General features: G+C 38.1%; 3 protein-coding genes and 1 non-coding gene across 6 annotated transcripts; 1 reads left to right on the top strand and 3 right to left on the bottom strand.

The window, feature by feature from the left end:
* Nucleotides 1–1,125: 1,125 nt before the first annotated feature.
* Nucleotides 1,126–2,523, top strand: LOC131311171 (uncharacterized). The gene has a single exon (XM_058338513.1). It carries the CDS (start codon nucleotides 1,226–1,228, stop codon nucleotides 1,835–1,837), a length of 612 nt encoding a protein of 203 aa, XP_058194496.1. The 5' UTR covers nucleotides 1,126–1,225; the 3' UTR covers nucleotides 1,838–2,523.
* LOC131311170 (uncharacterized) lies at nucleotides 2,268–9,729 on the bottom strand. Of its 3 annotated transcripts, none has more exons than XM_058338511.1 (11): nucleotides 9,311–9,729; nucleotides 8,255–8,341; nucleotides 7,962–8,114; nucleotides 6,763–6,869; nucleotides 5,819–5,907; nucleotides 5,532–5,635; nucleotides 5,335–5,440; nucleotides 5,178–5,253; nucleotides 4,832–4,946; nucleotides 3,576–4,107; nucleotides 2,268–2,628 (listed from the first exon to the last, which is right to left on the bottom strand). In XM_058338511.1, exons 1-11 carry the CDS (start codon nucleotides 9,573–9,575, stop codon nucleotides 2,535–2,537), a joined length of 1,728 nt encoding a protein of 575 aa, XP_058194494.1. In that variant the 5' UTR covers nucleotides 9,576–9,729; the 3' UTR covers nucleotides 2,268–2,534. The 3 variants fall into 3 exon arrangements, with proteins under 3 accessions (XP_058194494.1, XP_058194493.1, XP_058194495.1); XM_058338510.1 differs by having other exon boundaries at nucleotides 7,929–8,114; nucleotides 9,311–9,723; XM_058338512.1 differs by lacking the exon at nucleotides 7,962–8,114 and having other exon boundaries at nucleotides 9,311–9,723.
* Nucleotides 9,730–11,966: 2,237 nt separating this feature from the next.
* Nucleotides 11,967–19,198, bottom strand: LOC131310880 (protein decapping 5-like). The gene is made up of 8 exons (XM_058338131.1): nucleotides 18,850–19,198; nucleotides 17,129–17,229; nucleotides 14,951–15,022; nucleotides 13,878–14,837; nucleotides 13,640–13,714; nucleotides 12,720–12,914; nucleotides 12,485–12,595; nucleotides 11,967–12,218 (listed from the first exon to the last, which is right to left on the bottom strand). Exons 1-8 carry the CDS (start codon nucleotides 18,992–18,994, stop codon nucleotides 12,063–12,065), a joined length of 1,815 nt encoding a protein of 604 aa, XP_058194114.1. The 5' UTR covers nucleotides 18,995–19,198; the 3' UTR covers nucleotides 11,967–12,062.
* LOC131312204 (small nucleolar RNA U30) lies at nucleotides 16,259–16,344 on the bottom strand. The gene has a single exon (XR_009195775.1). It is a non-coding gene; the product is annotated as a small nucleolar RNA U30 (small nucleolar RNA).
* Nucleotides 19,199–21,290: the final 2,092 nt, after the last annotated feature.

The raw sequence follows: 21,290 nt of genomic DNA, 5'->3' as shown, positions 1-21,290 counted from the left end.
CAAGCTGACCTGATATCTGGTTATAAAAATAAAAAAATAAAACACTAGTTGATTCATGTTCTGTACCCAAGGTGTTGAAATCTGTCACTGTTATCTGCCCCTTAAATTTATGTAGAGGAAGACTTTGCTAATGAGATGACAATTAGCCATGCCTATCAAAACCACCGTCAATTTTTATTTTTTATACTGTACGTTTTTGGGGGAAAAAAACCTATTCAATGAGTACTTTAAAATTCGTATTTTGAGATTTGTGCTGATCATACGTTGAGAAATATAGTAATTTGCACAACGAAAATGAAAAGTTTTGATAACGGACAATCTCATTCTCTGATCAAACTGGAGTAGTAAAAAGTTAATTTTGGTAAGATTAAAGGGAAGTTACTTGTGAGTTCCAAATGTGTAACACACGAGACATTGCTGAATAGTTGAACGGTTGAGATTACGCACAGCACCGTACACTCCGGACCTTTGATTGCCGAGATCAACGGTTCGGATGTATACAACGTGGTGCACACATCATGCCCCCCGTGGGAAAGGAACCATGTCCTCCATGAACGAAAATGTTAGAATATGTGGCCAACATTTTCATCGATACTTTTTATGTACCATACCAAACCCCTCTCATGAACTCAATTTTTTGGTGAACAATTACGAATATCTGACACATTTTCAGTCGCAAAAAATCTCAAGATCCAATGTTTAAGGCCAATTATTGGATATTTCCGGAGTAAGTCAATTGTTATTTGGTAGTTCGAGAGTATCGCAGTACTCTCCTCAAATAAAATATCGCCACCACACAATATGGATTAATCACCCAAGAAAAGTGAATGATAATTATCATACCACATAATTTGTCAGTACATAAATGGTTAGGAGTGACCACGCAGGCAACGTCATATGGTACTCTGGATACACTGAATAATTACTCCATGTTTAGAGTTTCTCACATGATTATGTGCCTTAAAATGTAGGAGTATCTAATCTAAACAGAGGTACACCAGAAATTGAGTGCAACCTTCCCCAGGAGAGAATATTGCAACCTTAACAGCTATCTGCCAAAGTCGTTCTTTATTATAGCGGCAAAATGGCCATTTAAGAAAACCTAGAAAGTCTTCTCTATTCCTAACATCTAACTGCTACCAGCAAAGACCGACCCAATCCGAAACTATATACATACAGTCATATTGATTTTCAGTTCCTAAACTTGTACTAACTCTTTCTCAAAATGGTCCGGCCAACCCTAGTACACGCCGGCGACCGTCAAATGGGTTCCATTCCATTGATATCAATTGGGCTGTTCATCTCAATCTCATCTCTTGTGGCTTTATGTGCAAAACATGCAAAAAGAGTCTCAAGAACTCATTCCAATGTGTCCTTGAATGACTCAAAGTTCGCGCCCAATCCACCTTTGAAGTCACCAGAGCTCATGGCTACAATCAGTAACAAGGTTATTCCGTTTGTTATCCAACACCGGAAAGTGGAGGCGGAGGCAGAGGTGGAGGAAGACAAGTTTGTGCCCAAGTCCCCTTTGAGGTCACCAAGGCAGCTCATGACTGCAATCAGTAACAAGGCTATTCCATTCATCGTAAACCAGCGGAAAACGGAGGCAGAGGTGGAGGCGGAGACTGGTGGCAGGAAAGTGGCGGAGGAAGGGTTCGGAGAAGGCGGCTTGTGGCAGAAGGAAATCCTGATGGGGGAGAAATGCCAGCCGCTGGAATTTTCCGGTGTGATTTATTATGATTGTTATGGGAATAAGATTTCCGAGCTGCCACCGAGGTCCCCCAGGGCTAGTCCACTGTCCACTTTTTCTTTTCCAGTGACAAGAGATGGAAACTAGCTAGTTGCACTTGTTTTTTAATGTAGAAAATGGTTCGAACTTTGAAACAACAGGATCTAGTGGGTACATGAGTGAGTGGTTTTATGTTGGTTGCAACACTACAGCTAGGACAAGAGCTTTGCTATTTCTTACTGATCTTGGAATGAAATGGCTTGGCAATTTTTTATGTTTGTATGCATGGCTAATGACCCACAAACGAGTTTTCATATATGAAACTTATTGCTCTACCTCCTTTACAGTGCAGTATGTGTAGGCCTCATTCTTAATGTGAGAAATTTGTGTGTTTGTGCGTGCAAGTGTTTTTGGCTATAGACTTGTTGCTCTATCCCCTTTAGACACATACAATTTGCCACTAAATAGTACTCCTACTCGACAAAGACAAGGCACCCGAGATGAGATATCCCTCTTTTCACACAAGTACTTGGGAAGATTGGAGAACAAAACTGCATTCGAAAAAGATCACAAAAACCCTCTTTTTTTTCCTCTTTACATCTTCCATGATTCACAAATTTTGAAGTACATGATCGGAGCATAGTATCGCATGTAAACAAAGAACGATGCAGAAACTCTAACCAGGAAACTGTAACCGGGCACCCTGATGACCAAGAAGCATAGAAGATCTATGGCGTATCCCTTGGCAAAACAGTTTCTTCAAGTGATTTCTCAGCAATTCTTCACTGTAAACAGATCAAAAGCATTAAGGTTGGTCCTCCCATTTCCACCTTCGTCTGACCTCCTCAAGAACTTTCACACGGGCTTGGCTTTTCCTAGCTTCATCCTCAATCCAAGATCTGCATCCATGACATCCATTTGTAAGAACTAGGTTCTCTCAGAGTTCTATGATAAAACTAGAAACAATATTTTTTACCCCATTTACAAAAATAACAAAAGCAATTTGAATTCAAAAGATAGAAAACAAAAGCAAATTACAGGTAAAACAAATATTAGAAGTGCCACAATTTTGCAAGCAGTGATAAAAATGCCCACCATAGAAAACAGAAGCATCTGTTTCCCCCTGATGTTTTCATTTGGCTAGGAAGCAATAAAAGAAGCAAGAAGGGTTACTTTATTGAACAAGAGTACACCCATATTGATAGTTTGAGCCATGGTTGGCCAGTGTTAGGTAGACCTTGTAGTGCTTAAGCCTGATACAACTTCTAAGTTCTAAACAACACTACAAGTAGTTGGGCCTTCCACATTAGCGACAAGGGTAAATAATTCTTGCATTTCAGGAAAAGAATATATTTTTAGTGTTCTATTTTTTTGTCCCATAAGAAGTAGCGAAGGGGACGGTGATGCAAACAGACCGGGGGCAACCATTGGATATTGCCAATATGCAAAAACGCTGCAGGAGGTTGGCCTCGAGTAAAGGTAACCCGAATCACCCTGCACAGTCTGCCCCAAACATTCAAGAGAAAGGAGGCATCCAGATAGTTTCAGTCCTCTATGCTTGAACATTATTAAATTTCCTATATTATCAGCAGTGAGATTACTAGGTCTCTCGAACCTTTGCAGAAGGCGCGTCTTTTCCAATATGACAATGCAAGTACTCTTTAGCTGAGCTTGAATAAATACAGATGCAGGAAAACAGATCCAGAAAGTTTTAAAATAAATAAATAATTATACTTTGTGAACATGACATAAGTTTCGGAGTAACTCAAAAAACATGAGACTTTAAATATTTTCTCTTCTTAAACATCTCGAGGAAAAGAAACAGAACTGCAACTTTAATTTTTACCGTAGTATTCGCAGAGATTCTATCTCAGCTTCCAGTATTGATTTGGTATCAAGCATGCCATCCAACTTGGCCTGTGAATGAGAGAGCAAATCCTTCAAATTACACTGCTCATCTTCATGTTGAGCCTTGTCGGCCGCAAGCCTCTCTGTCATCTGATTTACTTCTTCCTTGAGACTACTTAGCAGTTGCTTTTGGCAGTCTATAGCAGCCTTCTCCTTCAAATGCTGGGCTATGGTGTTCACTTGAACAATCTTCTCCTGTTCCAAATCATGTATTGCACTAAGATAAGCCCTTTCCACCTCAATAGCACGAGATCTCTCTTCCTCTAGCCTCCCATCCCAATATCTCTGTATATCTCCTCTTGCCAGAAGAGCAGACCTAATTTCTACCATTTCATTTTGCTTCGAAATGTTCTCGGCCACTAGTCTTGACAGTTCAGCATGAATTGCTTTGTTCATCCTGCCACTTGTGAGTGCCACTGCTGCTTGTGACTTTGTGGAGGGCTTATTTGGTTGAAACCGCTTTCCTTGTCCTGTTAAACAAAATACGCACGTAGGATCCTCTTATGTGAGAAGAGAATGCCTTATAACTTGTGTAAATGCATTGATGTGCTGATCTCCCCCAACTTGAAGAAAAGGCTAGCATCATTGCCAGTTAATAGAGACCAAGGGTTCCCCCGTAGGATGGGAATTTCTTCATATGACCCCACCTATGTAGGAGAAGTAGGGGAAATACCCATACTCAAGTACAGAAAAAACAACCCATAAAAAAAAAAAAAAAAACGCAGAGAAAAAACAAAAAACCTCACTTGAACCTCATATCACCTTCTTTGGAAATCCGATTACTCCATATCTGTCTTCTAGATATCGTAAGAGCCAAAAACAATTGACACCTTTCTATAAGATGCAACTCGACGCATGTTATCCAGTTTCTAACCAGATGGCTAGACCATAGTTATTAACACAAATCATGAGGCACATTAAGTAACCAAAAGAAGTCAAAATAAAACTATTGCCGACCTAAAAAAATCCCATTTAAAATTTATTTCAACGGTTTTCTAGGAAAGTAATTAGTGTCTCTAGCACATATAAGGTGACTCAACCTAAAAGGTAATGATCAAAACATCACATCACAATCTGCATGCCACCAAGGCGCCAAACAGCTGAATAGAAATGGAAGATAAGATGCATTCAAACTTGGACGTGCATTTGAAATCTGTTACCTATCTGCACAGAAAGAGTGACAGAGAGACATACCAAAAACTTTTCTGAGAATGCTATTGTCGCCAGCTAGCATATCCACCAAAAGCCCAGTTGATGCATCTGAACTGACCTCCCTCATGTCCATAAAACCCATGTTGGTTTTTGATATCTGGACTGCAGATAAGTCAGGTTTTAAAAGCTATGAAAGGCTGTGATTTCTTTCTAAAATGGCTTTCACCTTCGAGAACCGCATGTATACATATGCTCCAAACACGACTACTAAAAGCATACAACTTAATAGCAAATAAGTTTCTTCAAGAACCGCATGTATACATATACTCCAAACACGACTACTAAAAGCATACAACTTAATAGCAAATAAGTTTCAATCTTCTTCTACCTTTTCCTCTATTCCAGGCACGGTTTCATACTCTAGCTGCGCTTTCCAATCTATAAGATCCTGGCGAGATAAGAACCTAAGGTACCAAAAACATTTTGTTCGAGTCAAAAGAATTATACTTGGCTTAATAAACTTTAAAGAAGTATAGTCTAAGTACCTCTCGGGAAAAAAATAGACACCTTCATGGCCTTGTGAATCATCCGGGTCAGAACTGGAGATTTTACCAGATAACTTGCTTAGAATGATGCCCGCCTCAGCCAGGGCTAAATAAGATATTCAAGAGACAAGATTAGAAAATTGTTCCATTATCAGAGACACCCTCACAATGTGAATACAACCATCAAACCTTCTTACACTGAATGGACCCAAAATCAGGGTCTTCAATGCTCACATCATCAAATGCACCAAATATGGACCCCGAAAGTGCTACAGATGGAGTGATTTGATGCTTTGGGTTCCTATAAGAATAGTAATAAATTGCTGAGAGAGACCAACCAAAAGCAGGCCATATATGCTTATGTGATACTGATAGTACAAAAGGTTAGCACGATAAAGCCCAATAGAAACACTAATAGTAATACTGAGTATATCAACATATAAACATAAGGAACCAAAAGGGGACTGCTAAGTCTTAAACATACCTTTCCAATAGAGAATTTTCTCGAACAAGCCATCTTGCATATTCCCTCCTTGTGCACAATTCATCTGCCCTGAAATCATCTTCAATTATCTGCATACGTAAACACAATTGTGAAAAGCTTGCTTAGAACAAGATAAAGCTTCACTTAAGTAGAATAAACTCCATTCCCCATTCTATACAAGTGCTGCAGATAATGAGGAAATATAGGTAATTTATAAAAAGGAGAACACAAAGACAAGTAGCATTTTATGACTAGTTATGTTTACTACATAACGTGTGACAAAGATTGAAAATTTGGAATAAAGCTGCCACTGCTGAACACATATGGCAATTGTTCCCCAGAGGGGATATCCACACCTCACTAGAAAACTTCCATGAAGATCTTTCCAGGTCCCAAAATTTATTGAGAACCTCATAAGAACGAGAGTGTCCCTACAGAGGCTCTCTTTACTTTCATGGAAGTTTCGAATCACAGTAACAAATACTGTCACAATCCGACTAACAATTACCAATAATTTTGATGAAAAATTTACCAACACTAGGTTGGAGATCAAGAGAGACGGAGAAATATGGAAAACCAGCAAGGCAGCAAACATCATACAAACAGCCTCAACAATACCATTGGATTTCCTAATGGAGAACCTCAAAATAAACAATTATTCAACAATCACCACTTGAACTGAGACAAAGCAGGCTAAGCATTTACATTGAAATTTCGGTGCCAATTTTAGGTCAATTTCATACCAGTTAACTACCACATCCTTCAGGTAAGAGAATAAATGATGGCAGGTTTTAATGATGAAACGGAAGCAAAGTTTCCATATGATGATTGAAAATAAAACCTACCACAAGCTGACGCTGCCAACAAAATGTTTCTTAAAAATGGACACATCCTCCAGAAAGAATAGTTTGTACTCTTTCCAATGAATGTACTTTGATCCGTACCTTCAGTTTCCTCAGCATCAACAGAGCTTCTTGCTGTGTTGAATCCATGGCAACTGGAACAAAAATACGTCCTAGCTTTCCTTCTTGTCTCTTAATATGGTTCGCCTCTAATGACAGATAAATCAGTCATAAAGAATGTGATGTACACAAAGTTGTACACCATGCAACAGTCAATGACAATAAAGGCTGATTTTGTTCCAAATCGCCAAAATGATATCATAAACTGGCAAGTGGCAACCCCCAGAACTATGTTGAACGAACCATATAAAAAAAGCTCTATGGATGACAAGTAATGAGTCTTTGTGATTGTCATTATCATACCATACGACAATCAAAAAACTCGAGACAAAAAGGATAGTATGGAATTAATGTCTTAATATACATGAATGGCTCAGATGTAAGCAGGCTTAGAGCATCCACAATGTAATACTCAAAATTGGATAACCAAGTTGTCACATCATCTTTTGGTATTCCATTTAAGACATTGCTAGTTTTGGTTATCCAAGGACCAAAATTTGGTTGGTTGCTAAGTTTGATTATTACAATGTGAGCACTTTTTTGAGCAAACATTGCTAAATTTAGCAAGCCTTTGGTTTTGATTATTACATTATGGACGCTCTTATAATAGAGCTAATGGTTATTCCAGCATCCCAACTACTGAAACATTCATTCCAGGGTCCGGACTCCGGACCCTCTTATAGTATTTGAAGTCCAGTTGGAATATGGATCAGATTGACAAATTAATCAGAGATAATGATGGAGCTGCCAATCATAGCATTTCAAATTAGCAGACATGACCAGCCATGCCCTATGGTGAAAAGCTTTGATCCACAACACAAAACCAAGTTAAATGTGTTAATTATTAATTTGAACTGCTGCCAATTGTTTGTGAAGGACACGTAAGACAACTCAAGGGTAAATGGGTAATAAATAAGCCTACTTCTTCCATCGCCGTTGCAATACCCAGGGATAGTAGACAAGCTTCCAGTCTTAAATTGCATATGCAATGCCCATGTTTCTCAACGTATGCACAGAAGACTTCCATTTCCATTTATAGTTAAACATTGAGTCATTCTACTAAATGTGCTGAGACACAAACCAATTCAAAAGAAGCAACCAATATAAGACATCACTAAAACACGAGAACTCATCAAAATCCTACGTACCTACTACGGATACCAAAGTTTCAACAAACTCACCATTTGAAATTTCCATGTTTGACTCAGGAACCACAACATCAGCCGGTAATGCATCATAATCTGTGCTTTTACTCTCAACATCTTTATCAAGTGCAGATAGCCTTATAACCCCATGCAACGCAGTAACTGGACTGCTAAATTTTACAGCAATACCTAATAAAACCAAAGGGGTATAATAAATCCCGATTCAACACACTCCGAGTACTGCATCAAGTAACTATAGTTTCGACCCATTTTAGAGAAAACCAAACATATAAATATGAAAAAATAAACTAAAACTCCAAGTAACTGACCTCTTCTAGATAGTGAGAAGTGAGCAATTGCAGCGAGTAAAGCAGCTATTGAACTCCCAATACCCACCAACAGAAAGGGAGACAGACCTGCACAAATTCTCAGGGGCAGAGTCAGGATTTTAGTCTAGTGGGGGGGCAAACTCACTCCTCTCGTGTTTATTCTCTCTCCTCTGTTATGACCCTTGCTTTCTCTTTCCCGCTCTTTATGTGCCTTGAGCAGAAAATCTCCACAAAAAAATTGGAATAAAAGAGAGGCACACAGTATGTAAGTCCAATGAAGTGAAAATATCGACTCAAAATTATGCATTAGAGGAGAATTACCAAAAGCAGAAGATATAAAATCTTGAGGAGGGAACCAAAAGACCAATTGATTTATGTACAAAGATAGTAGTCTTGCAAATCTTTACTGGGAAAACTGGAAGAAATTTCGGAAAACCAGTAAAGGAGCATCAAAAATCAAACGCCATAGTTACTTCAATCTTATTTATCATCACATCATTCACAAAAGTATTCCAACAAAAAAATGTTTCATCATCTGCATCTTTATAATCAATAAACTACCATATGTCACACAAAGAAGCACAAGGACTTTTCTAAGCTTTAAACATTTTAACACCCACCCACGACGTGACTTGCGAGTGATGCGAGAGTGTCCGAAGCATTTTCTAGTGTGTCCCCGGAGTGTCCAAACCGAAAATGTCTGAGAAAAACATACCACACTTAGGAGTTGAATGTCAGACAAGTCTCCGTATATTAATAATATTTCAATTTCTATATGCTCCAACCTTTCCGGCCACAATTTTTTCTTTTTTCATAGATACTATCTGAAAAACAAGAGTTGTCAAGTGCAGCGAGAATGTTGTTACGTTGCCTTTAAATTGTCTGACACAGGTACGTGGACCCCGATGAAGTGGACTCCGAGGAAGTGACCGTGATACGTAGGGTGTAGCTAATTGACCACGATTACCCACTTCCTAGCTCCTCCCAAGCAATCAGTTCTCATTACAAGCAAGAATTACATAAAAAAAACGCATATGTTCGATATAAAAACGAGACCTTTCTTGTTCTTCTTCTTCAGAGCCGGAGTTTCGACGATCGCCCAGCCGCCGTAGTCATCGATGGCGGCCGGTTCCGGCGAGAACCACGACACATCAACGTTACTAACGGCTACAGATGGAGGGAGACGTGAATTAGGGTTTATAGATGTAGGAGTGAAGAGAATTGGGCGTGCTGAATTGAGCAACGAGAAATGGCAGCGAGGGAATAGGAAGCGAGTGGTAGTGGGGAAGAAGAGAGGGGTAGGCGAAACAGAAGAGCACATTTCCAATGGAGAGAAATTAGAGGTTTTGAGGTTGGGGTTTAGGGTTAGGGTTTGTAGGTTGAGAGGAGATCAAACACACAGACATAGGAATTACAGTTGCAGAGAGGTTAGCTCCTTCAGCTGGAGGCGAGCCAATGGGGAAACGAGGGACTGTAAGGTGTTTTTTTAGTTAAGGGTTCAAGTACTTTCTCTAATTCTTTTTTGATTCTCAAGGTTTCAAGTACTTTATTATTTTTTATTTTACAAGACAAATTATTCTCTCAATACATTATTTTTAATTTAAAGAATAACCAAAACGAACGCATCCATCGGTTGGTGTCAAAATAACTTCATGAAGATCTTTTCGTAATGTCATTTTTGTTTATAACTTATTGTCAAAAAGTAAAGTTGTTTCTCTTGCAGTAAATTTTTTTCCACATCTATTTTGTCTTTGACTTCTCCCCTCCGGTTCTCTTATACCATCTTTAAATTATAATTTAGTGAAAACAATTTGACTACAAAGTATTACAAAAAGTAATTCATAACTTTTAGCTTAACGGAAACGCCTCTTTAATTTGTTGAGGTGTCAACAAGTCAAAGAACAAGCAATGTCGCACCGATTTGGAGTCATTTTTGCACGATCCCAAATTAAGACCATTGGTTCAAACACGTCTCATTTTTCATTGTAAAATAATAAATTAAAAAATATTGTAGCTTTGATGACGTGGGAGAAACGGCAATAGCCATCATTAGTGCCAAAATTTGCATAAAAAATGACTGTACTATCTTTTGGTGTCGACAAATGGCAATAGGTGGAGTTGAGTTTTGTTAAAACGAAATGTCAAAGTATAGTTTTTGACATTCTGAATGACAATGAGTGGACTTATATACTAGTAGAGTAGTATATTTGTGACGAGAATACATAGGAGTATAATATAAGTGTGAAAAAAAAACCGGCCAACCCACCAAATCGTCGTAACTTGAAATTGAACCATGAAGAACTAACCCAAAGCAATGGCATTTCGAACTGGAAAAGTAGGAAGCCGGGAAAAAAAAAAAAAAAGAAGAGAAGAGTTCCAACAAAAACCACCTGATTGAAGAAACTACCGTTACATGTGGTTGGGGAGCAAGAATGAGTTAGGGTGGGCAGGTGACAAGGGGAAGAGTCAGGAAAAAGTGAACCCTTCTCCGGAAAAGTTTGTTTTGAATCCGGATCATTGAATGCCAAGATAGATGGTCCGGATCCCATGAAATTTTTTCCAGGGAGGAATTCTCATAGCGGATCCAGATAGTGGGAGATTAGATTGACTGCAGATTAATCTCCGCAATCTACTAATAACCCGGCCTAACCCACCATCTATGTGTGTAAGAAAAATTAGTGGAGTCGTCAGAATTTTGATCTGAAGAGGCCGACTTAATAAACATAGTTTTTATCTAAACATATGCTTGTTATATAGAGCATTTACTTTCTAATATAATTCATTTTTGTATATTAAAATTATATCAGCCTAACGCAATAAAAGTATATGAATCATTTTGGTCTACTATTTTCGTTAGGCCTACAAAATTTGCCTGCTTATTTTGTATTTATGCAAAAAAAATAAAAATAAAAAGGTAAAGAAAAGAAAGAGAAATAAGAATGTAAAATAACTTGATTTTATTAAATAAAAACCACAATTATTAGGATTATAAGAAACTATTACATTAGTGATTTCAATAATACTCATTACTATAAATCATATGAAAATAATAAGTATCTAAAACTTTGGGGGAGGGAGACCTGCCCGGCCCCTACTTAGTTCCGCCACCGTAAAGAATACCGCTTACATTGTCGTTACACTTGTAAAATATGGTCTCATTTTGCTGTTAAACTTGCTCAGTTTAATATTCAATGACCTAAATAAAGTGTAGTTTGTTACTCTTGTTAATCTGGTGCTTTCATTTTTTGCTCTCATTTTAAGTTCGTTTTTTTTTTTTTTTGGCCTTTTTGAATTCGTCAACCACCCAACCCGTCTTAAGCTGCTCTTCGAAACTGTTGAAAATCCAACCAGCTCGTCAATTTCAAGATTTTGCGGGTTGGTTATTAAGGTGAGAAAATATCCAACCCGTCAAGTACGGATTGAATAAACTTTGTCTTATAATAACCCGCAGAAACCAAGCCAGGCACGCACCTTGTTTCTAATGTACATATTGACCAAATACCGTAGTAGTAACTTAATTATGAATAGCACATTACAAGAAAATTAAGACGCCTACGTTTATGCTCATATGAACCTTCTTAATGCAATGCTAGCGTTACTGGTAAAACAAATTCTTCTCCAACAACAGCTTCATATCCAGAAAGCAAACCAATTGAAAGAAAAATGCTTCGACAAAGAGGAAGACATGTCAAAGAAGAGCAATGATCCCGAGTTTTTATTTTTGGCCAATGAACAGTAATAGGCAGCACAAACGTTACAAAGCAGAGTCACAAAACCAACACAAACATTCAAAGTTTCTACAGGGTATCTAGGAAGCATAACTTGACATGCCGCGGCCACGACCCCTCCCACCATAATGGCCGTATCCCCTACCGTAATAACCGCCTCCTCGAAAACGGCCACCACCACGGAAGGGCCCACGGCCACCACGGCCGCCACGATACCTCGGGAAATCACCAAATGTCTGCATCCAGGGAAAACATTACTATGTCAGAGAGACAGAAAAAAAAAAAAAAAAAGGTTCCAGAATATGAGAGGATAAAAGCAAAAGGGTAGCTATTTTCGCACTAGATTTTTTGATATCTAATCTTTTCTTTTTTTTATCTATATGAACGTGCAATAGTTCCCTTTTCATGAATTTACTTTTTCAAACATGAAAGGGCAATATGTATACAGATGAATAAAGACAAGCAAACAAGAAAGCAAAACAGCCAACGGTCACTATTTTACCTCTGTGTCTATCTTCATTTGCTCAGAGAACCTAGTCCTTCCTCTGTTTGATTCATTATCCAACGCATTGGAAGAGAGGGAATCAAAGAAGTCGTCCTTGTTGTAAATGGGCTACAGAACACAAAAGCAGAAACAAAAATGATGTAAGCAGACAGAAAATGGATAATGAGATAGCCACATTCGCCTAGGTTAAATCTAGCTTCAAAATGTACAAAGCCGGAAGGGTGTATCTCACTTTAGTATCAATCTTAGCTAATTCAGTATCGTCTTCATCTTCATAATCATCTTCATCAGTGCCTTCCCCATCGCCTTCTTTTTCCTTAGTATTGTTACTTTTCCCAAGGTGGCCCCATACTTCATCCTTGTTGAATTTCTCGTTCATCGCCATAAAATCAAAATCCTCAGTAAATTTCGCCACTGGACGTGAACTCTGCAAACCAACATTCAGCATTCTATGCAATCAAGACCCCATTCGAATTAGCGTTCATATTTTAGAATTGGCTGGTTAAATTTCACAACGTTAAAATTTATAATATTACCATGGATTAACACATGCATAATGCAAGATAAATCTCAAGTCAGGAAACAATTTGAGCTACACCCCGATTCTATACTAGTGGCCCTAAACATTATATAAGACTACAGGAACTACAATGCAATAGCCAGTAGCAGACACAAAGAAGAACAAACCTTTCAGTGTAACTGTCAACACTTCCCTGGCCAAGTTAAAATGAACTTAGTAGCAAATGAACGTAACATAAGAGCAAAAATGCAAAAGATCAAAACATATGCACAAATGCACAACAATGGCCATTTGATATTTGACATTAAGTGGTCCCTCTAGGAAGAATACGAAACAAACATTGAGGTATTTAAAACTAAAGTCTCAATGAAGCAAGGTTGGCAAACACAAATAGCACTTCATCAGGATTCATATTACAAAAGTACCCTTCTACGATCACACATTAACGACAATAGAGAAAATCAGTAATGAACTAAAACAAGTATCTCTGCACATTTGTGAAATATACAAGGACATATTTTGGAGGAATAAAATTGCACAATAAGGAACTTTAGGAAAGTGTAGTGAACTTGTATTTTTGTTCAGGAAAACGTAAAAAGAACCTGCAGCTCAAAGTAGAGATAACACATTACCCCAGTTCCTCTTCCCCTTTCACGCCCTCGGTAGCCGTTGTAGCTGTTACGACTTTGAAAAGAAGCTCCATTCAGCTGAAGGAGAAAGAAAGAAGACGAAATGTAAGAGTCCTTATCAGTGTTCATAGAGAGATCACCCCACATGAAAGCAACATATTAGGGAAGGAAATGTGGAGAGAGAGAGAGAGAGAGAGAGAGAGAGAGAGAGAGAGAACAGAAAATAATGAATAGGGATCACCTTCTGGCCAGAATGTGAAGGTTGTGGCAGGGGCAATATTGGTGGTTGAGCTTTGGCCACTACTGCCGCTGGAGGTTCTGCCCCTGATGAAGATACTTGAACGACCTCCACATCCTTATGAACTGTCTGTGAAGGCTGAGATGAAGAGACTGCTGCTGGTCCGGGCTGCAACAACTGACCAGGGGTTACAAGTAAAGGTAGCGGTGTTTCTGTCTGACTACAACTCGATGTCCCAACAACAGAGGATGTGGTTTGAGACACGGTTGGATATGGCAAAGATGGACCAGATAATACACTAGTCTTGTTAGAGACTGATGGTACAACAGCACTTGTAGCTGGACTTGACGTAATCAAAGGAGAAGGCACGGGCAAAGTAGCACTTAATGTTGCAGCGGGCAGGGTGGGATTAAAAGCCTTGTTTGGGATAAAACTAGGTAGTGTTGTTTCAGAAGTTAGTCCACCGGATGGCGCTGGAGGCAGCATTGATGGTAAAGTTGAAGCCGGAAAACCCATGGATGCTGGATCAAGGGAACTAGTGGTACCAGGAACCAGAGGAAAAGGATAGTCTGGCAAGTTTGAAACTGGTAAGCTAGAAGCCCCAGTCGGCAAAGAGGCATTGAACCCAGGATACTGCATTGGCTGTTGCATGGAAGGAGGCATTGACAGCCCGGGTGGTCCCCGAAGCAAAGATTGCTGGTGCAGCTGAGGTAGCCCACTGGGGGGCCCATAAAATCCTTGCCAATACATTGGCATAGCTAATCCACCGCCATTAGCAGTCAGAGGAGGGGGGGAAGGACCCCAAGACCCTATATTTCCTCCTGGTTGATACAAAGGCAAGCCACCTTGGAAACTTGCCCCTGGATGGCCCACCTGTGCTGTATGGGAACTGATATCTCCCAAAGACCCGCTAACAGCAGAAGGCAAGCTTTGAGATGTCAAAGCGGGAACAGGATAGTGAGACTGCATTAGAAATTGGCAGGACTTCAGAGCAAAATATAACAATCTAGGACATCTTATTATTTTTGTTAAGGAACTTAATGCACCACATATACAATCGTCTTCCTTCTTATCACCTGAATAATAGCAGGATCACTATTTAAGGGTGGTGAAGTCTGAACAGGGGGAGAAGACTTAACCTGCAAGTCCTGTAATCATACAAAGAATGATTAAGGGTGTGACTTATAAAACCAGCAGAGGAAGAACAGACATATAAAGTTAAATAAGAAAAGACAGAGGCAAGCTGAAGTCTAAGACAAGAAGGTCTTCCCCAAAATAATCATGCCTTGCAGTTTATCAAGCAACTGAAAACAAAGGTCAGAAACCAGAGGGCATGGACCAAATACTTAAGAATAACCATCGCTGATGAGGGCTTCCAGTTTACTCTCAAGTAATGCACATTGTCATAAAAGACTCACTTTTTTGCACAAGGAACCGAACATGTAAAAGTATTGGTCACAATCCGTTGACAAGAAACTAGAATTCTACAGTCGAAAAGATTAATGGGAAGACAACAACAGCTGGGTCTAAGACGCAGACCTATTAGTGGGAAATGCACTTATGCAAAACTACCGACCTCCTACATGATTCTATCAAAATGCCAAAATTTGCAAGGAGACCCAAACTAATCTTTCGACAAACCCTCAAACAAAGTTAGAAGTCATAACTGAAATCCTGCCACTAACATTAGAATTTAGAGCATCTTTGAAGAAGAGAAGCAAGCACTGCATAATGACATCATCTATAGGACTATAACAAAGGTAAATGAGTATACAATTCAGATTAGTACATGTTAAGTTTTGGTTAGCAATATGATAATCACTAGTAATGAATAAAATTAAATCTTACTCACTAAAACAAATACAGAACAAAATGAATTGCATTTCTGCAAAATCAATCCAAGTCTTTTGTTTTTACAGCAATCAATAAGATAAGGGAATTGATTTTAACACTCCCCTTTTTACCATCTGCACTTCTTTTTTGTCTTTATATGGTGTGAATTTACAATATTACCCCTTTATGTGTGGAGAAGTGCACTTATGAAAGGGTAACAAAGTAAATTCACATGAACAAGGACAAAAAAGGAGTGCAAATGGTAAAAGAGGGAGTATGAAAATCACTACCCTAAGATAATACAACACATTTTCATTTATTCAAAACTATAAATATTTGGTGTAATTACCAAAAACAAATGAAGACAATTCATTCATTTATGGTGATCAGATCCAAAAATAGTTGATGACTAAACTATGACATATAAAAGTAAATAAATAAATATATATATATATAAATAAATAAATAAATAAATATATATATATATATATATATATATATATATATATATATAATGGGGCTGTCAGAAAATGATAGATCTGAGAGAAGGTGCTCAGAAACTTATGAGAATGGATTTAAGCGTTTCTCCTCATAAATCATCAGATAAACGAGATAAACATGTCTCATCATCACACCTTCTATATACACACTCGTAATGACGTAATTGTAAAGATCATAATGAGATATCCCTGATGAAGTAATCTCTTCATTACAGAATCTTCAAAATTATTGAGTTACAAGATATCCCTTTGACAAGTGCCACTACTGGTTCTGGACTACATATTTTATGGGATACCATCTGCGGCATCTGCCTAACATGTATCAACTTGAGCAAACATCATGTATGGCCACATAAGTACTGTAAGTACTGCTTCAAGACCAGGAAAATGGACAGCCGGAAAATATGGACGAAGAGTATTCAATTCTTATTCCTTCTGCATCAGCTGTGGTCAATACTCAATACTGCTTGCCAATGCCTGCTATCCACATAAAGTATAGAACTATACCTTTCAATAATATTCAAGGAGATGGCTGGGGAATAACTATAGCACTCATGCTATTCACACAGAAACAAAAGTAGACAGGTGAGGCCACAATCACGGTTATATCCCAGGTTAATAAATTATACGTGATATTAGAAACTATAATGGAGGATTGTTCATCTCTAAGGTAGGATGTTTGCATTGTTGAATGATTCTTTCACTGATCCACAAAATATGGAAAGAAATCATTATCATCGAAAGAAATGGCTAAGGTGGATTTTACAATTTTTTTACATACAGGCGGAAAAAACCTTCCTGGTATATGGGGAATCGAGTCAATGTACGACATGAGAGTTTCGCGGCACATGGAAATGAGAAATATACAAATTGAATGACAAGATAAGACAATAGGCATAAAGTTGTTTCCCATCAAACTACCTTAATATCACTTCCACGAAACAGAATGTACTCGTATACTTTATCACTAGGAGGAACTTGTGGACCATCTTTTTTCCGTCCTTCCGTGCCAAACGATCTCACTGCCATTAAATAGACCAACTCAAAAAATTAACATGACAACCACAGTATCATAACAGGATTTAACTACCACATATACAAAGAAGAAATTGCAATCAGCACTAGCGCAGTCAACAAAGTGAATTCCTTCAAACAAGTTTATCAACTGTGTTAAAATACTAAAATTGGTCAGTGTACTCATATCTCTTTTACAGATTTATCATACACTATTCTGGATGATTGCTAATTACAAAAAACTGCTTCATAGGGAAAGTGAAATATTTTGTTGCTTCATTTCAAAAGATCAATATCCCATATCAAAATCTCTAATCTAGTAATCTCTAACCTCACTTTTAATAAATCGGAGTAACATTAATCCGCATATTGACTAACATCAATCCGAATGTTCTCGCCAGAGTGCAAGGCCAGGCACACTAAATATGGTATTAACCTATGTTTTTTGCAACTTACCCAAACAAAAACACACTAACTCAAACTAGCTCCAACTATACAAATCATTTCAAAACCTAGTCACTTGACTAGGACAACAATCAAGAACACATAAAACAATGATCAATTTCAGTTCGAAACATGAGGCTGCCATTCCGTCATGTACTTACACAGTTACATAGAAACATGCAGACTAAGAATAGGTACATAACATGATGTTTGTGAACATGCAACTAAACATGGAGAGATCCTCCAACCACTTCATCTCATCCTCATGCCAAAAAGTTGGACTTGTTTGCCTTTGGGATGTTTAAAAAGTCGAAACTTTTCTTCCTTTTGGCCTTTCTGAGAAATAGGGCCAAAAAACAAAGTTGTTTGGACTAAAAATGCAAGCTTTTGTGCTTTCGAAAGAAAGCCCGGGGCCTAAATAATTAGGCTTTGTTTGGACTATATATTCAACTTGTGTTGCCGAAGTGAAACATTTTGGGCATAAGTTAACTTCTTACGTAGAGTTGGTGCCTAAAAGGTGAAACTTTTTTCCAAAGCTACCGAACAAACCCAGCTAATGTAAAGGGGAGTATTTTCGCACTCCCCAAATTGTTAACCGCTCTCCCAAGAGGAGTGCAAAAATCAACTCATATTGATTTTGCAAACCCCATATTGATCAAGGGGAGTGCGGTTAAAAATTTGGGGGGTGCGAAAATCACTCCCCAATGAAAAACACAGCCTTGAACCTACCAGACCTGCTACGGATGCAGAAAGTTCTACCCGAAAACGCACTCACATCTGCACTCAGTTTAAGCACGCACATTTTTCCAATAATTTTTCGTTATCACTACCATTACTAACGCATGTACACATTACAAACATAAATAACAAAAAGCCTAGCAACCCAACTTTAAACACAACTTAGTACACAGTTGTGTCTAGAGCCGTTGGATGCACTTGGCCGCATACATTGTGGCCGGAGTAGTTGGATGCACATGGGTCCCGTAGTTGTGTTGTGTTTTAAGGTTGTGTTCGTAATTATAGTTTCACAAGAGTAGTAAAAGTCAAAAATATTCTTCTCTCATTCTAAAGCACCACAGAACCTATCAAACAAAACAGACAATCAAATAAAGTAATGATGTCCAATAAGTTAACTCCATAATTTCAAACAAAGATTGAAACCCCCAAGAAGTTAAAGAAAGTACCGTTTCGCAATCCGATACTGGACTCATCTGTGTTGATGATGTTCAAAACGCCTTCGTATCTCATCTCACTCTTGGATGTCAAGCTAATCAAGCTCCCGATGTACGAATCGGCCGATGAACTGGATCTGGAGCTCTCCGCCGCCATGGCTGTAGCAGCAGCAAGCGAATGGGTAGAGAGAAATCGAACTGAGGAAATCCTATTTCCAGAAAGAGAGAGAGAGAGAGAGTTGAAATTCTGTGTCTTGCAGAGAGGGAGGGGATTTTGGATATGTTGTTTGAAGTCTTCGTTGTGAGAGCGAATACTCCACTATATAGGGTTTTCAGTTTCTAGTTTTACGTATCGTTTTCATGCCCTGCTCCAGTAAATTTTCCTGTTTTTGGTTTGGCAAAAAGTTTTGGGATATTTTCCAAATTTTACTTTGTTTTAATTTTAATTTTTAATTATTATCTTATATTTTTCTCTAATTATTATTTTATTTTTTTAATTATTAATTTTATTTCTCCCTCTATTTCTCTACACTCATTATCTCTCTCCAATTATTACCTTATTTCTCTCTCTACCTACTATCAAAACTAAAATACCCAAAATTACCAAACTAACAAGCCCTTGATTTTTATCCATGTTTTTTTTATAGTAAAGACCTACAAATTTTTAGGAAAGTGATTTTTATACCTCTTTTTATATCCACACTTTTTTTTTAATTTTTTAGTAGTAAAAATATATGTATTTATTTTTTTGCTAAAAAACAAAAACAGAAAGTGTAGGTATAAAGAAGAAGCATGTGAAAATCAATTCTTAAATTTTAACTCCGGAAGAACTTTTTTGAAATGTTCCTGTTTCTTAAACAAGTTCAGAGAATATATACTACTGTAGTATTTATTTTATCTGTCATATATTTTTTCCACTCGATAGATATTAAGCCTAATCTTAATGAGAAAGGAGTACCGCTAAGCGGCAAATGTGTGGCACACACGCTTCTAGCGAGAATCGAACACTCACGTTCCATTTGAAAAAGGTGAGAAAGCGTTATTAGATTACAAACCCATTGACTTTATTACCTATACTTAAAAATTAAAATTAAGCTCTCTCCTTAATTCTCTCTTATGGGCATTCTCCTTGTAAAATTCATTTCTTCTTCTTATGTCAAATCATTAATCAAGGAGGGGTAAAAATAATACTTTATAACAAGGATTCACCCGAACCCGGGGAGCCATAGTGAGCTCCCTATAGTGCACTTGTAATGCCGCATCCGACCGTCCCTTATTGTCTAGGTGAGTTTGATAGGTGAAATTACCTTATTGCCCTCTCTTTAAAAAAACAAAAACACAAAAAAACAAAACCGTCCCTTTTTGCAAAGACCTAGGGATGTTGTAGCCTGTAGGCAACTCGCTCCACAATAGTGTAGTGCGCCCGATTCGGCTGTCCATTTCGACAATGGACGGCTCAAATCAATAAGAGCTCGGATTAAATTTGAGTCGTTCATGCTGAAATGAATGGCCAGATTGAGGTCATAGTGCGGTTGTGCACTACATAAAACTCCAATCCTTTTCCTCATTCGATAATTTAGATTTATTGAAGCACTCTTACCGGTCAAACTTAACTCTTTCCGGTTGAAGTTAATGCTTACCGATAAGAGTTAACATATCTGAAGCATTGATTGCCGAGATGGACGAGCTCGAATGCTGCACTACAGGAAGCTCACTACTGGCTCCCCGAATCACTTCATCCAAGATGGACGGCTCGAATGATGTTTTTTATTTTATCAAGTTTTATGTGTTTGAGTTTTTGCATGCAAACATTAGGGATCAAAAAAAATAAATTTTCTTTTTTGCTGATTCAAGTTAACCAAATCAATAAATATGCTTGGGTTATTATTTTTTTCACATAGTTGAATATTCATTGGATTAGTTATTTACTTGTGTTGATCGTTCGAGCCGTACCTTTAGGCATAGGTATTCACTAGTGTATTGATATAATATGGTCCATTTCGATTCTAATCGTGGTTCTTAATTTGATGAAAACCAATAACAGAACCATAACCGTTGGCTATTATTTTTGCAGAACTATAACCGGATTAATAAATCGCAAAACTGGACAAAATAAAACTATTCGAATCGGATTGGTTTAGTGGTTATATGAATTTTCTTGAACACCCTTGTAAAAAGAACACATAAAGTTAGTCCATACAGAGGCGAACGTAGAGAGATACAAGCGGGGCCCGGGCTCCTGCACACCTCCCAATTATCCCACTCATTATACTATATTTTTTAGATAAAGTTTAAAAAAATCTATAGGATTGGGCATTGCAAGTCTCTTGAGTGAGGTTAATGAAAGTCTCCCTGACAGCCGCCTCCTCCTAGGGTTTTGAGAGCTCTAAGGCGATTTTGAGAAGCTACAGCCACCTTGCTTTTCTGCCTAGGGGGGAGGCGCCCCTCTCACT

Source organism: Rhododendron vialii, chromosome 12a (assembly GCF_030253575.1).
Source record: "Rhododendron vialii isolate Sample 1 chromosome 12a, ASM3025357v1".
NCBI lineage: Eukaryota > Viridiplantae > Streptophyta > Magnoliopsida > Ericales > Ericaceae > Rhododendron > Rhododendron vialii.
The sequence above is the reverse complement of the archived record's forward strand: the minus strand, read 5'-3'. Positions and strand labels throughout refer to the sequence as shown.

Coding starts and splice junctions, on each gene's coding strand:
- LOC131311171 (XM_058338513.1), top strand. CDS start 1,226: ATGGTCCGGCCAACCCTAGTACACGCCGGCGACCGTCAAATGGGTTCC.
- LOC131310880 (XM_058338131.1), bottom strand. CDS start 18,994: ATGGCGGCGGAGAGCTCCAGATCCAGTTCATCGGCCGATTCGTACATC. Junction 13,715..13,877: donor CTTCACATTCTGGCCAGAAG/GTGATCCCTATT, acceptor TTTCTCCTTCAG/CTGAATGGAGCTTCTTTTCA. Junction 12,219..12,484: donor AAATGAAGATAGACACAGAG/GTAAAATAGTGA, acceptor CCCTGGATGCAG/ACATTTGGTGATTTCCCGAG.
- LOC131311170 (XM_058338510.1), bottom strand. CDS start 9,575: ATGTGCTCTTCTGTTTCGCCTACCCCTCTCTTCTTCCCCACTACCACT. Junction 5,908..6,762: donor TGATGCTGAGGAAACTGAAG/GTACGGATCAAA, acceptor TTACGTATGCAG/ATAATTGAAGATGATTTCAG. Junction 2,629..3,575: donor GAATCTCTGCGAATACTACG/GTAAAAATTAAA, acceptor TCATGGATGCAG/ATCTTGGATTGAGGATGAAG.